The 13,646-nt window shown below is 42.4% G+C and overlaps 1 protein-coding gene across 1 annotated transcript; it reads right to left on the reverse strand.

Annotated features, from left to right (window-relative positions):
- Nucleotides 1-1,786: 1,786 nt before the first annotated feature.
- Nucleotides 1,787-10,553, reverse strand: SFRP4 (secreted frizzled related protein 4). Its single transcript, XM_017668015.3, has 6 exons — nucleotides 9,766-10,553; nucleotides 8,459-8,539; nucleotides 8,302-8,367; nucleotides 6,255-6,453; nucleotides 4,274-4,337; nucleotides 1,787-2,312 (listed from the first exon to the last, which is right to left on the reverse strand). The coding sequence occupies exons 1-6, from the start codon at nucleotides 10,208-10,210 to the stop codon at nucleotides 2,127-2,129; spliced, it is 1,041 nt and encodes a 346-aa protein (XP_017523504.1). The 5' UTR covers nucleotides 10,211-10,553; the 3' UTR covers nucleotides 1,787-2,126.
- Between the last annotated feature and the right edge of the window lie 3,093 nt (nucleotides 10,554-13,646).

Here is a 13,646-nt window from a genome sequence, read left to right on the forward strand (position 1 = left end):
TTATATTATTCTCAGTGTGGGCTGATGTTCATTTTCATCTGTCTTGCCAGTGAGTTTCAGCCCCGGGCAAGTTCCTTATGGATTCAATGTGACCAAAGAAATGACAGTAGAACGTTCTTGGGGCGAAAGGGTTTATTACCCAGCTTGTTCTCCTGGCGGTAGGTTGAGCACTAGCTTCTCTGCCTGCGCCCAAGGCACTGGACTGAACTCTTTTTATAGTGCTTATTGCCTACGAGTTTGGAGGCAGTAGCCTAGGAACAGGCCAGTTACAACATCAAGTGGTTTAGGTTCAGTGAGGATCCTAGCCATAGAAACCCCAACTTCCCCACATCATCTTTTCATAATAAATTACCAAACAATGGCTTAATCTTTTATCCAGTAATCAAACTGATAAATGTGCTAATTACTTTTTGTGTAATATTCAGTATCTGATTTCAGGTAAGTACTTAAAGTGTTTAAATATGTAAAGTCATCTCTAAACTCCAAACATTCAGCTTTGCACTTTAAGAAGTTTCCTTTTTTATATATGAGTTTTTTCTCCATTTCCCTGGAGAGTTCCATTTATAACTCCCTTCCCCTAAAGAATTCCTACTATACTAGGGAGGTAAGCTAGCCTACAGATGCCTTTAAATGGCCTTTCCTAGGTTTTTTCAGTTTGGATGCTATGCTAAACATGTATCTGGCTTTCCTTAAGGGCCAAAGAGTTTTGGCCTCTTCACAGCAGAAATACACACTGGTAGTTCATTGATAACCTTATGTGGGTTGATCTTTTGGATTCTTTTACTTCTGCTGCCCTCAGGGTAGGGATGCAGGCCAAGTTATGCTTCCAGGAGGAGCAGTGGCCCATGTCAGCATTCTCATTGGCCCTGTTTCTCCAGTCTCCCCTGGCTTGCCCACACACCTCACTTGTGTCTCAGTGGCTACAGAGGTCAACTTAAATCGTCTAATTATCTTGTGTGCATGCAACATGTAACTAGCCCTTCTCTGAGAAGCAGGGCCCATGGTAAATCTAAAGGAGAATTTACAGCTTTCAAGTTGTTCCTCTCCATCCCTGAACAGTGGTGGACAAGTCACTGTAGTCACCTTTTCCAAGTGCAGAGCTGATGTGAAGCAGTGGGGCCACCACAGAGGCTGAGCCCCAGGGTCTTGGAGTCCCAGCCCTCCCACCTGGGGCCCCCCACACCCTTGTAAGCACCAGCAATCAGCAGAGAGAATATTTTCTCAGTCTTGGCATCAGGATACCTACGATGTCCTGAGAAGTGAGCTGAGCACCAAATCCAGAGGTACACAGTACTTGGAAGTTGATTAATTGGTATAGAAAACATAATAGGAGAAACAAACTTTGCCTCTGGTATTCCTTAAAGGGTAGTGATGAGCGTCATGAACGTACCAGAGCCTCCCCTCCACGGCATGACAACCAGATTACAAGGATCCAGACATGGTCTGCCTGCCTTTCTCTTTGTTTGTTTATCATTATTATTATCCCTGTGTTTAGAGTTTCTAGCTAAAAACAGAGCAGAAAGCCTTTTTAGTTAAAAAAAAAAACTTTACAATTTTCCATATCCCACTTTTCTAGATCCAAAATCCCACTTTTCTAGTTCAAAAGTTCCATTTCATCACAAAAATTCTTCTAACAGTAATCACACAAAGACCTTTTAAGCATTCATTCCTTTTGCTTTCTTTCCTCCTTAGAAGCATTATATTTTCAATCATATTTTAAAATACCACTAGCATTCTAACAATGGAAGTCAAACGGAAATAAAACATTATAAAAAATAATTAGGTGTTTTGTTTATAATATGGCATTTATTTCACAATGCACATATTGGGTCAAACTGTAAGAACAAAAGCATTTTTTCCCCACATGGCGAGCCCACAAAGGATGCACACAGCAAGCCCTTTCCACCAGCTTTCAGATGCCTTCCATGCCAAAGGACATACCTACCACTGTGGCTTGCAGTGGCTTAAAGAGAAAAATTGAAGCATATCATTTAGAAAAATGCTGCAAGATGTGTCTGTGATGAGTATTGCATTGTTAAGACAAGCGGTGTGCGGCCTTCCACAGGCTGGCTGGCCCATGCCCAGCCCTCCCTCAGAGTAAGTCTCCATCCTGGGAAGCAGTCAGCTCACACCCTTTTGGGGTTTGTTCTCTTTTGGGTGCTCCTGGCTTTGATGGTCTTCTTGGGGCTGGCTGGTTTGGGGGCAGGCGGCTTCCCCTTGGGTTTTGGGGGATTACTGCGACTGGTACGCCCGGCTGGTTGCTTCTTGTCCTGGACTGTCCTTTGCTGTTCCTGCAGCCTCTCTTCCCACTGCTGGGAGGCAGTTTGTAAACATGACTGTCAGATACATCTCACCCCTTTATGCTGTGGAACTCATATCAGAATTAAGGCTTTTTTTTTTTTTTTACTGTAGGACATTAATCATGACCACAAGTAAAGCAGCTGCCCCACATTGTTGAGCATTTATACTGTATCCGGTGAATTGGAAAGTGCCAAGAGCTGATGTATTTTTGATGTGAACTCATTTCAGTGAAACCCACAACAGCCCCTCTAGGGGCACACCATGATTAGGACTAGGGAACAAGCACACAGAGGTTATTTGCAGAAGAAGGTCTCACATGAATGTCAGAGCTGGGATTCAAATTCACCCGTCTGACTCCAGAGCCCAAGGTCCTCTCCCATGCGCTTTTGACTCCAGGCCCTATAATGCAGCATGCCTACACAGCAGAGCCTTCTAAAAAGGCTTTCACATGGCTGACAAGAAGAAATTATCCAGCCTCACTAGGAAGTCAGGGGGCTCTTACCACACTTTTGGGTTCACCTAATTCTCTCACATCCAAAGGACAGAAGCCCCATCCACAGCTAGCAATCTACTCAAGTGTTAGCTGCACAGAAAATGCTGAGAAATGAGTCATTTTGGGTACTTGGTTCCCTGACAGAAAAGGACTGACTTTTTATCATATAAAGAAATGCTAGTTGTCTAAATAGCTGCATGTAAGAGAAAAATAAAAATTGAGTCCACTTGCACAGACACTGCTTTTTATCATAATACACACGTCCTTTGTTAAGAGTGTATTTCATATAGCAGAGCGTGAGTACGAGTATAGGCCAGGCATTTCTAGGCACTAGAAATACAAAGAAATGAAAACACTGTCCCCACCCTCGTAGGGCACAATTCTAGTCTGTTCTAAAGCGATAAACTCATCCCTCTACGTTGCTGTTATATGGTGATGTTTTCAGATTCGTACTGAAGTGCATTGGAATATTTGCTGCAGAAGTGAATGGTCTGAATGGGTATGATTCTTGAAAATGTTCTTTACTCTCAGGGTTCTTAAGGTACACTTGCCTTCTACATGATGCTTCTAATCTACTAATCCGTAGTGTTGGAAAACAGGTAACCAATCTTGCTAGAATTTTCTGTCCAATAAGACTCAGTGTGCCCCTGAGCAGCTCATGAGGTTTTAGCTAGATCCAACAGTAGTGTTTGGTTCCGTTATTCATAAAAGCACTGAGTAGAAACTACCCTCTCCCAGGGTAGGATGGATATAACTCTCCCCTTGCCCAAGTATTTTTGTTCATGCAAACTAAGCATGGGCTGAAGTGGTACATTTTGTGAACCTGGAAACACAAATTCTCTGGAATGTATCAAAACGCATTCTTGATCATATTATACTATGTCTGCTTAAAAATTTGAAACTAATGATCCACTTTCTTTGATTCTAGTATGATTTCACATTTCTGGGAAAAAAATTATGCTAACTCTCCTAACTGAATTATCAATATTTCTGTGATGTTATCACTAAAATCATGGACTGGTCATGAAATAATTACCTTTGTATTTGATTATTTTGACAAAAGTCTTAAGTTATTTGGAATACAGGGAAAGATTCTGCTTTGCACAGAGATAGTGTGAGTTTTAGAACTAGGTATTCACATCCTATCTCTGTTTTAATCCCACTGGATACTAATTTGGCTCCAGTATCTGACTATTGTCTGAAACAATTGAATATAATACAACAAACAAAAAACTAATCTGGAAATAACCATTAGATCAGTAGTGAATGTAACCAAATCACCTTTGAAGTTGAAGGGAGATTTATGATAAAAATGCCAGTGACAATAGCTAGATTCTTAACTATTTATTCAAAAGACAAACCCTGCTGCTATGGTTGTGGCTCCCAGGGAGATGAGAGAGTGTGAGGAACTCCCAAACCCTGCAGAATGTCCTTACATGCACTTCCATCTATACTCACTGTATTGCTAATTATACTTACTATGGATCTTTTACTAAGTTGATCTCTCCATTTTTCAACTAAACAATTTTCAAGAAGCATCATTCTGAAAAAAAGTAATGTATCTTAATAAGCAACTTCTGATTATGAAAGTAAAATGTTAAAAAACACAAAATATTATAAAAATAAAAATTCTTCAATTGCTTTTGAACCCACAACCCATCATTTATATTTTAATCAGTATTTCCTTTCTGCTTTGTACCTGTATATTTTTATATCACACAGTATATTTAGATCATACTGTCCATTTCCTTTTAACATTGTATTATATGTATTTTCTCATATATTTGGAATAATTAAAAAATATAACTTTAATTACCATAAATTACAACTATGGATATCCATAATATATTTAACCATTTCTCTACTGTTGACCCACCCTCTTTCAGTTAGCTACTATTACCAGTGTTGAATATCCTTATATATTTACTATCCTAGTGTGCACTGGCTTATTATATTCTTAGGACAGATATCTGAAAGTTGAATTTCTGGAAGTGAAAGAGTATGTGTTTTTCTTTAAGGTTTTCAATGCACAGTGTCAAATTGTTTACAAAATTGTTACACTTTCATTCAAATCTCATTTTTGTTTGGAGAATCAGAGATAAATTTCTTAAGTGTTTATTTACTATTTGTTTATTTTCTTCTGGAACTTGTCTGTATAGATTTATACATGCACATTTCTATATTATTGTCTTAATGTATTAGATATTGTTATTAAATTCTTTATAAAGTATGATTACTACTCCTTTGTCATACCTGTTGCAAGTATTTTCCTAAATTTTTATGTTTTTCTCATTATTTATGATTTTTGTGTACATGGTATTATGTTATCAAATATGTGCATTGACATTTTCCCTGTGATTTCTTATATTATTTTTATGTTTGCCATTCAGATATCATATCTATTCATCTAATTTTATCCTCTTTGATTAAGTTTTTTCAATATCTCTTCAATCCATTTGAAATTCATTTTATAGTACAGTATAAAGTGTACTATCTACATTCACTCAACATGTACATTCAGCCTCTTTGGAAAGACGACAGAAATAGATTGAAAGCCAAGGGCACATGGAATATGCAGTGTGAGGGGGGTGCCTAGCGCCTCTAGAGTACAGACCAATAAGGTATCTGAGTGAGATCTGTTTCCGAAGCTGTTTGGGAAATAGTCCTGGGCTATATCCCCGGGAAACAGATGAGCCTCAATGGCAGAGAGGCACAGGGAAGACTTGTTCTATGAAAATGAGTAAGCATGTTAAAGTGTATCGCAGCAAGTCAGGGGACCCATCCTGTAACCTGCTCTGAAGAGTTTGATTTTTCATATTAGAAGGAACGTACCAATATATACAAAGATGCCAAGAAGGCGATTAGGGGAAATACACTCACAGCTGGAGATATGTGTATATATGTGTGTGAATGTGGTGGGTCTGTATGTAATGATCTATCAGACAAATTGTAAGCTAATGGTGTATATAAGGAACACATGTGGAACTCTAGTCTCAAATGGCCAGCTTTACTTGATCTGTATATTATTAAAGAGAACTTTTAAAGAATTCAGTGTTTGCCACTCTCAGATCGATTTGAAAAGAATTATTTTAACTCAGTAATTTATCTCCCTATGTTTTTGAAATCTATGAATTCTTAATGAATTCTGAAATCGATCTGCAAAGATTCCAATTAAATACTCACACTTCTATTTTTAATTGGTATTTAGGATTTATGATATTCCAACAAGGCCCATTACAACTGCTTATACTAGTGAGAATAAGGATTTAATACTATGGGTAACTGTCGAACCACAGTGTTGTCTACTTGAAACCAATATAAAATTGTGTATCAAATATACTTCAATTAAAAAAAAACTTCTGGTGCTCTTTTTTGCTGTTGTTTTTTTAAGCCATGACTTCCAAATGAGATTCATGTTTTCATAAGCAGTGTGCCATTTCTTCTGCCCCTTTGTGCCTACCTTGAGCGCCACTCGTAACACATGATGAGAACGTCTTGATGGGGTAGGATGTGAGGACACTGGCAGGAAGAATTTGTAATGAGAGGGACTTGAGTGCGAGGGATGGGTGACAAGGACTTGAAGATCTCTTTCACATCCACTACTGTCGTCACTTCATTACAGCCGCTCCTCTGCACAGCTTTAATTTTAGCATGAATGACTGCGATTTAAAAACTGATGTAAGTGTTGATGAAGCTTTTGGAGAAGAATAGGGATGAGGTGTTCATGCCAACTCCTGAGCCTCTCTATAAGAATCACTCCTGTAATTATGGTCATGTCCACGCTGCCCAAATGCAGGCAAAAAGCCCACACAATCATAAGCTGAATGTAAGGCCTCCCATATTGTCAACATTGTCTTAACAGTTCTCATAATGCTACAATCTGTAAAACGCAAGCTGCCAAGCAGGCTTAGTCTGGCTTCTGCCTTTAGGTCAGGGACTGCTCCTCATTGGGCTGCAGATAGGACTTGAACACAGCAACCCACAGATTATTCACAGCCCTAAAATTCTAAAATTGGTGGGGGTTTTTTCCACCAAATACCTATGAGGAAATTTAGTTACCTAGAGTATCAATAAAAATTTCCTAGAAACAAATATTTGTTTATACTCTGCCTTGTTATTATTTGAAGTGAGAATCCTATATTTTCAGATTCAGAAGCCACCTTAAAGTTTGTATGGTTCAAATACCCGTCTGATGCTAGAACTTCCTCTGTTCCACAGGAAGTTATTATAGTCCTAACTTTTTCCAACTGGAAGGAGTCTCTGAAGATCACTGTCCTCAATTCTTTAATTTCACAGGTAGTCAGAGAGAGGTTTGGGGTGAGCAGAAGTAGAACTGTTACTACAGATGGCTCTTAAGTCACTATGTCTGATCACACTTTCAATTCTGGCTCGATTGGTCCCCTGCTGTTACTGCTTCCTGTGGAACTGTGATCAGCCTAGTATGGGTCTGTCCTGGATTCCCTCCTAGGAAGCTGGTTGATGAAGGAGCCAAAGGACTTAAATAGAAAATGGTTTCATCATCCAAGTAGTTGTGAGGTAATGAAGCCCCAGAGGACAACATGACAGTGAAACTCAGGTTAGTAACTAAAGCTGGATAGTGTCAGATGAGGGACAAAGTAGATTAGATTAAGACAGTATCTACAAATAACCGGCTTAAAACAACAAAAGCTACTAGAAAAGATCACACTTTTTTGTTGTTAAATTACCCACATTAGCTGTGTATTATCTCAAATCTAACAACTAAAATAAGAGGTTATAATTTCAGATTTTTATATTGCCATGAGCTTCCTACTTTCCTGTGTGATATAATACAGTTTCTTATGATGTAAAATTTCAGTTTGAAATACGGAAAACCAAGCAAATAAAGTGAACATTTTCCCCAAAATAAAATAACCCAAATAGATATTTTGAGAACATATTTTTAATTAAGTTTACCTTCAAATAATGATAGTAGAATTACATTTACTTAAAACATCCAAAATAGCATGATTCTTTGAAGAAGGTGCTGACTAGTTCTCTCAAGTAAGGGAGGAGAGGTCAATACTTGTAGGCAAAGGGTCTCATGATTAATATATTTCCCCACAATTTCTTTAAGACGTTAAATATCTACAGGTATTTATAAGTAAAAAGAAACATGGGCAGGTCTTAATTCCTGAGCCTCTGGACCTCAGATAATCAAACCCATGGATCAGCCACCCATCCTTCCTGCCACAATGAAACTTTAGGAGGAGATCAAGTTAGGTGAGCTGTCCTGGCTGAGTGGCACCTCTCAGGCACAATGTCAAACTTGTAATCTGATCCACATTACTGTTCTCACATGGGTAATTTACTTTGTCTTTACTTTATTTACCTAAAAGAGCAAGAAATTTTACGGTTGTTCCTGTGCCATCCCGAACCCACATAATTAACTAGAAATACCACCAACACTCTTCCTTACTCTGAGATCAGCAGACCTGGTTTCACAGTGGACCAAATCCCAAGGTGAAGGAGTTCCTCAGGTGACTTACCATAGCTGTAGTTTTTGCTCAGATATGTCGCCAGGGTTGGCTTCACCTTTTTGCACTTGCACCGGTCTAAAGAAGACAAGGAAAGACAAAATTGGAAAAGGGTTAGGAAATCACTCTGGAGAGGAAACAGAGAGAAGTCTTGGAAAAAAGAACTCACCAGGGCTTAGGCTTTTACAGTCAACGTCCAGAGGCCTTTCCTGCACCATCATGTCTGGTGTGATGTCTATCCACTTAACGTCTGAAACACACACAGAGCCACATGGGTGTGGTCAGTGAGTCTGTTCAGCCAGCTGAATAAGGCACCATCTGAATACATAAACTAACACAGCATCACAAAAGGGTAATATTAAATAATAAAAAGGGTATGTGAATGGCAGCTTCTCTCATACACACATCCCTGGGCTTAGGAAAGAAGACTCGTGGGTGAGATTTTGCCTGTCCATCACATAAGATGTGAACACACATACATTTAACTTGGCTGACCCATACAGCCCACCTCCTTCCCAAATCCATTTTAAAATGATTTGTTTTAAGATGACAGTTTACATTAATCAAGATTGTCAGAATATTTCCAAATTCTCAACTAACATTTTGCATTGCAGAAACACTGCACAGCTACATAACCCCAGTAAAGCATAACCCTCTAATCATTTATGTAACTTAAGCAATAAATATGTTTTTTTTTCTAAAATTCTGGAGGGGAGTTTTGATTTTTCCCTTCCCTTCTCCTTCTTTATGTTTTGGGCAATACTCTGAGGTGTAATTCAAGAAACTACAGTAAAGCAACATCGTCATCTCTGTGCAGTAACCTGGGTCTGGGAGAAAAGACTACAAAACTATTCTTATGGGTTTCATTTCAAGAAGTGGATTTCAACCTGCTCCTATTAAAGCAGCAAAATGACCAAAGTGATGTCCACTTAACCAAGTCAACGACCATGAAACAGACACAATTTTCCAGGGCGACTGTATTTACAATTCCTAGTGGGAGTGCTGACCGGCACTGCTGATTCTGAAAGTGCTTTCAAGAGCTAACACTAAATGGAGAATCCTGGTGGGTTTTTTTTCTTTATTGCTTGTTTTAGAGATTTAGTGATACCTGTAAAGTGCTTAAAACTGGCTCAGACACATCTTAAGCTCCGTATCCACGTTTGCAGCTGCTGGTATTGTTATTATGTTACTTTCAATGGAAACGTCCCCAGTAGCTCCTTTTGTAAACAAAATCTCCCTCACCCCCGACCCTCTTTATGCGATGCGGTGTTCTTCAGCTCCCGAAATTACTGTAGCAAAACCACACTTCTCCAGAAGTAAAGTCACCAGCCCTCCCCGTCCCCTCTGACCCTCGGAAGCGGTCTGGGGTGCTGACCCACCACCCTCCGGCCTCTGTAGGTGTGGCCTCCCTGTTCCCAAGTGGCAGCGACAGCCAACGGTGCCTCCCAGCCCCTCGGTCCTTGCCCTCGGCCTCACCCTCCGGGAGGTCGGTGACGATGGCCTCTGGCGAGATGCACACGCCGCGGTCATAGACGGGCAGCTCGTCGCAGGCCAGGCTCTCGGGCCAGCTGTGATTGTACATCTTCATGAGGGGCTCGCAGTCGTCGCGCGCGCGCTGGCACACGGACTTGCACGGCTTGATGGGGTCGTGCAGGAACTCCAGGGTGCAGATGGGCGCGTACATGGCGCAGAGGAAGAAGCGCAGCACGGCGCTGCAGTTCACGTCCACCAGCTCCTCGTACTGCTCGATGGCCAGGATGGCGTTCTCCTGCGTGCTGTGGTGCAGGTGGTTGGGCATCCGCGTGATGTTCCAGGGCATGTGCCGACACATGGGGATGCGCACCGCCTCGCAGGGCGCGCCGCGCACGCCCAGCGCCAGGCGCAGCCACAGGCACAGCGCCGCCAGGACCGAGAGGAGCATGGCCCTGCCCTCCCGCGCCGCCACCCCGACAGGCAGAAAGGGCCCTTGTCTTCCTGACCCCCTCGTCTTCCGCTCTCCCTTCGAGGAGGAAGTCCTTTAGGGCGCAGGAGAGGTTCTCTCTGCAAACCCCCGTGGGCAGCAGTGCGGGGCCGCGGGGGCGGGTCGGGGATATCCGCCGTCCGGCGCTCGGAGCACGAGTAGCGCCAGCCCTCTGCCTCCGGGGCGCGACCTCGCCCGGGCAGCTCCAGTCCGGGACGCGGCAGCTCCGAGCGCAGCCAGCCCCGGCCATTGCGGGATCCTATTTATCCCGACAGCTCCCCTGACGTGGGCTCGGAACGGCTCCCTTGGCAGCTGCGGGCGCGGAGCGGGCTCCCCCTTGGCCGCCGCCCCACCCCCAGCCCCCTCTTTGCCGAATCGGTGACATCATCTCCTCCGGGCCGCAGCCCAGGGCTGGAATCCTGCATTTCCCCAAAGTCCCTCCTTTTTAGTCTGGCCAGTCCTTTTTCTTCAGACCAAGAAAAAGAGCCTCTGGCAGTCGTTTTGGACACCGGATCCAAGAGGGTGCAGGAGTGGATTTCTTGAGAGAGAAAGACGCTATTTGAGTCAAGCTGAACTTTGCACCTTTTGCCCCACAGATTCCCCAAGCAGAGAGTTACAGGGAAATGGGAACCTCTGCTGTCCTTTCATTCTGAAACATACTTGCTCTGTCCGCTAGGGGGCACAAGAAGCGCCAGGTAGTCAGACTATTGAGGGGGGCGCGGGAGAGTGCAGTAGATGTTGGAACACGACGGACACGTTATGTAAATAAACCACCCGCACCCGGGACCAAGTTGTGTGGAGTTTGTTTTGGCTGTTGTTTTGGCTAGTAGACATTCGTTTGGGCTCAGGTTTGTCCAGAATGGCATTTGCTCTGCACCTGATCCTGGAATAGACCTGTCTGAAGGTACAATACAGCATATTCTAATTTGAGAAGGGTCTGCCGTTTACCAACATTCCTCATCCTCCTTCTAACTCCTCACTGTCCTCTCCAACATGAATGGAACCCAGGAGAAAATGAAGAAAACTTTGTTCACCACAATAGGAATGATTTTTTTTACCCTTCATGCCAACTGATTTCCAACCCAGCAGCCTAAAATCTTCATTTTAGATGTGCTTGGAAACTAAATTGAGCTGTGTAGCAGGGAAAGCAACTACGTATGTTTTGTCTTCTCTTTTATCTTATTTTTATTAGGAGGAGGTAATAAAACCAGCTGCTGACTCAGCTACCCACAGAAAAGGGAGTGTTTATCGTTCTATGTGTACATTTATCTTTAGGCAGTATGATTTCTGGTATATGATATTTTCTTAGGGCAGTAGAATATGAAAACATATTCTCTGAATGTTAATCTTTAAAAATATATTTAGTTGGGAATCTGAACAGAAGGTAGATAGGTTTTTTTCTCTCCCAAGCTTAGACCCAGAAGGTTAGCTTTGACTTGGATCAAGACTTAAGGATTAAAATGGCCCAAGGAAGAAAAAACACAGCTGACATTCACTGAGCATTTACAGTGTTCTGGGGGGTGGTGCTAAGTACTTTAAATGCACTATCTTATTTTTTTTTCCTAGGAAACATGAATTAAACATTGTAAATTAAAAGGACAAAGGAGATAAATACATTTCAGGACTTGTCCAAAGAATCTGGTTCTATTTAGAGGAAGCCCAGTGCATCTAAATACAGCCACGTCAATCTAGAGAACTTTTCCAGTTTTCTATAGAATGCGTATCAAGCAGCAGAGATACCAAACCAGGCTAGTGAAAGCAAGCGAAGGAGATGATACCTTCAGCCATTTCCAAAAGTAAAATCCAACGAGCCCAACTTCCTGGCTTAGTGATCAAGATTTTAAGCCCCAGTTTCTGCAAGTGAAGAAAATACAGTTTTGAGAAACAACAGAGCTCTGTATTCTTTTCCTATGGTTGAAGAAGGCAAACTTGGAGAGGGCTCAAACTTCTGCAGCCAGTTTGTACCTGCTGCGTTCATTTAACTGTGCAAGTACAAGTCACAGCGTTTCAGGTGCTTCCCTGATGTGCTCAATGGCATGTCTTTTAAGAAAAGGTGAGAAGTTAGGAGTCCTTTGTATCCTCCAGTAGGTCCATTGGTACTCTGTCCCTGGTGTTTCTACTGGGGTGGCAGAGTGGTGGTGGTGGTGGTGGTGAGGGATTAATCAGGAGATTCTGTCAACTGGCCTCCCTCTTCACGGCCTGCTTTAGCACTTAATCCATTACCCACACTTGACATCAATTTGCCAAGAGCTCTTGTCAGTGAGGAACTTTTCCTGGTCAGTGGCTTCTTGCTGGTGGTCCCTTTTCAGTCTCCTCAAGGGCCTACTTCTCATCCCATCCTTTAAATGTCTGGAGTTCTCTAGGGCTCCATGCTCAGTCCTCTACTCACTGTCTATACTGGCCACTGCTCCAGGTTTTCTCAACCCCAGCACAAATGATTTGGGGGCCAGATTATTCTTTATTGTGTGGTGGGATGCTGTCCTGGGGGAAGTTTAATTAGCATGCTTGGCCTCCTCCCACTAGATGCCAGTAGTTTACCCCCCCATCCCATTATGACAACCGAAAGTGTCTCCAGATATTGCCAGCTGTCCCCCGGGGGACAAAATCACCCCAGGTAGAGAACCACTGTTCTGCCCTTCAGTTTCAATTACTACCTGGATGCGAATGGCTTCCAAATGTGCACCCCGAGCCCTGCTGGTTTCTGGAAGTGTTTATCCAGCTGTCCCCTGGGAATTTCCATCTGCATATCCTACAGTCAACTAAAAGTCAACCAGTCCTAAACTAATTCATCTTCTTTTTCACTAGGACTGAACTCCCAGTGGCCCAGATCAGAAACCATTCCGTCTGGGTCTAAATCCTTCAGTATATTTCCCTTCACTGCTCTACTCTCTGCATTCCCACATCACCACTTTATTTCAGACAGTATCTCTTATCTGGATCATGACAGCATCCTCCTCCTTTTTCTCCCAGTTTCTGCCTTGTCCTTCCTATTCTCCACACTGACACTGGAGTGAGCTCAGCTCCCTGGGGCAGATTTCCTGATGGTTCCCCTTCTAGCTTTAAATACAGCAGTGGTTCCAAGCACACTCAGTATTAATAACAAATCCTTAAAATGGCTTTCAAGGCCCTGAGTGATCTGGCTCCGGGTTACTCTCTGCCTCCTACTCAAACCCCTGCACTATACCCATTTGCCCTTAGCCCTGTGTCCTTTCAGGAATGTTCTCTCCCACTTTCACCTGGCTCAATTCTCCTCACCTTGGATCACAGATCAAATGAAAAGAAGCTATAAGCTTAGCAAGGGTGTTTTTTTTTAAAAAGTTGCTCCTTCTTTTCTTGAGTCTATATTGTAGATCCTAATATTACACAAACATAAACCATAAATCCAACTCACGTTGTT

Source organism: Manis javanica, chromosome 6, assembly GCF_040802235.1.
Source record: "Manis javanica isolate MJ-LG chromosome 6, MJ_LKY, whole genome shotgun sequence".
NCBI classification, from domain to species: Eukaryota; Metazoa; Chordata; class Mammalia; order Pholidota; family Manidae; genus Manis; species Manis javanica.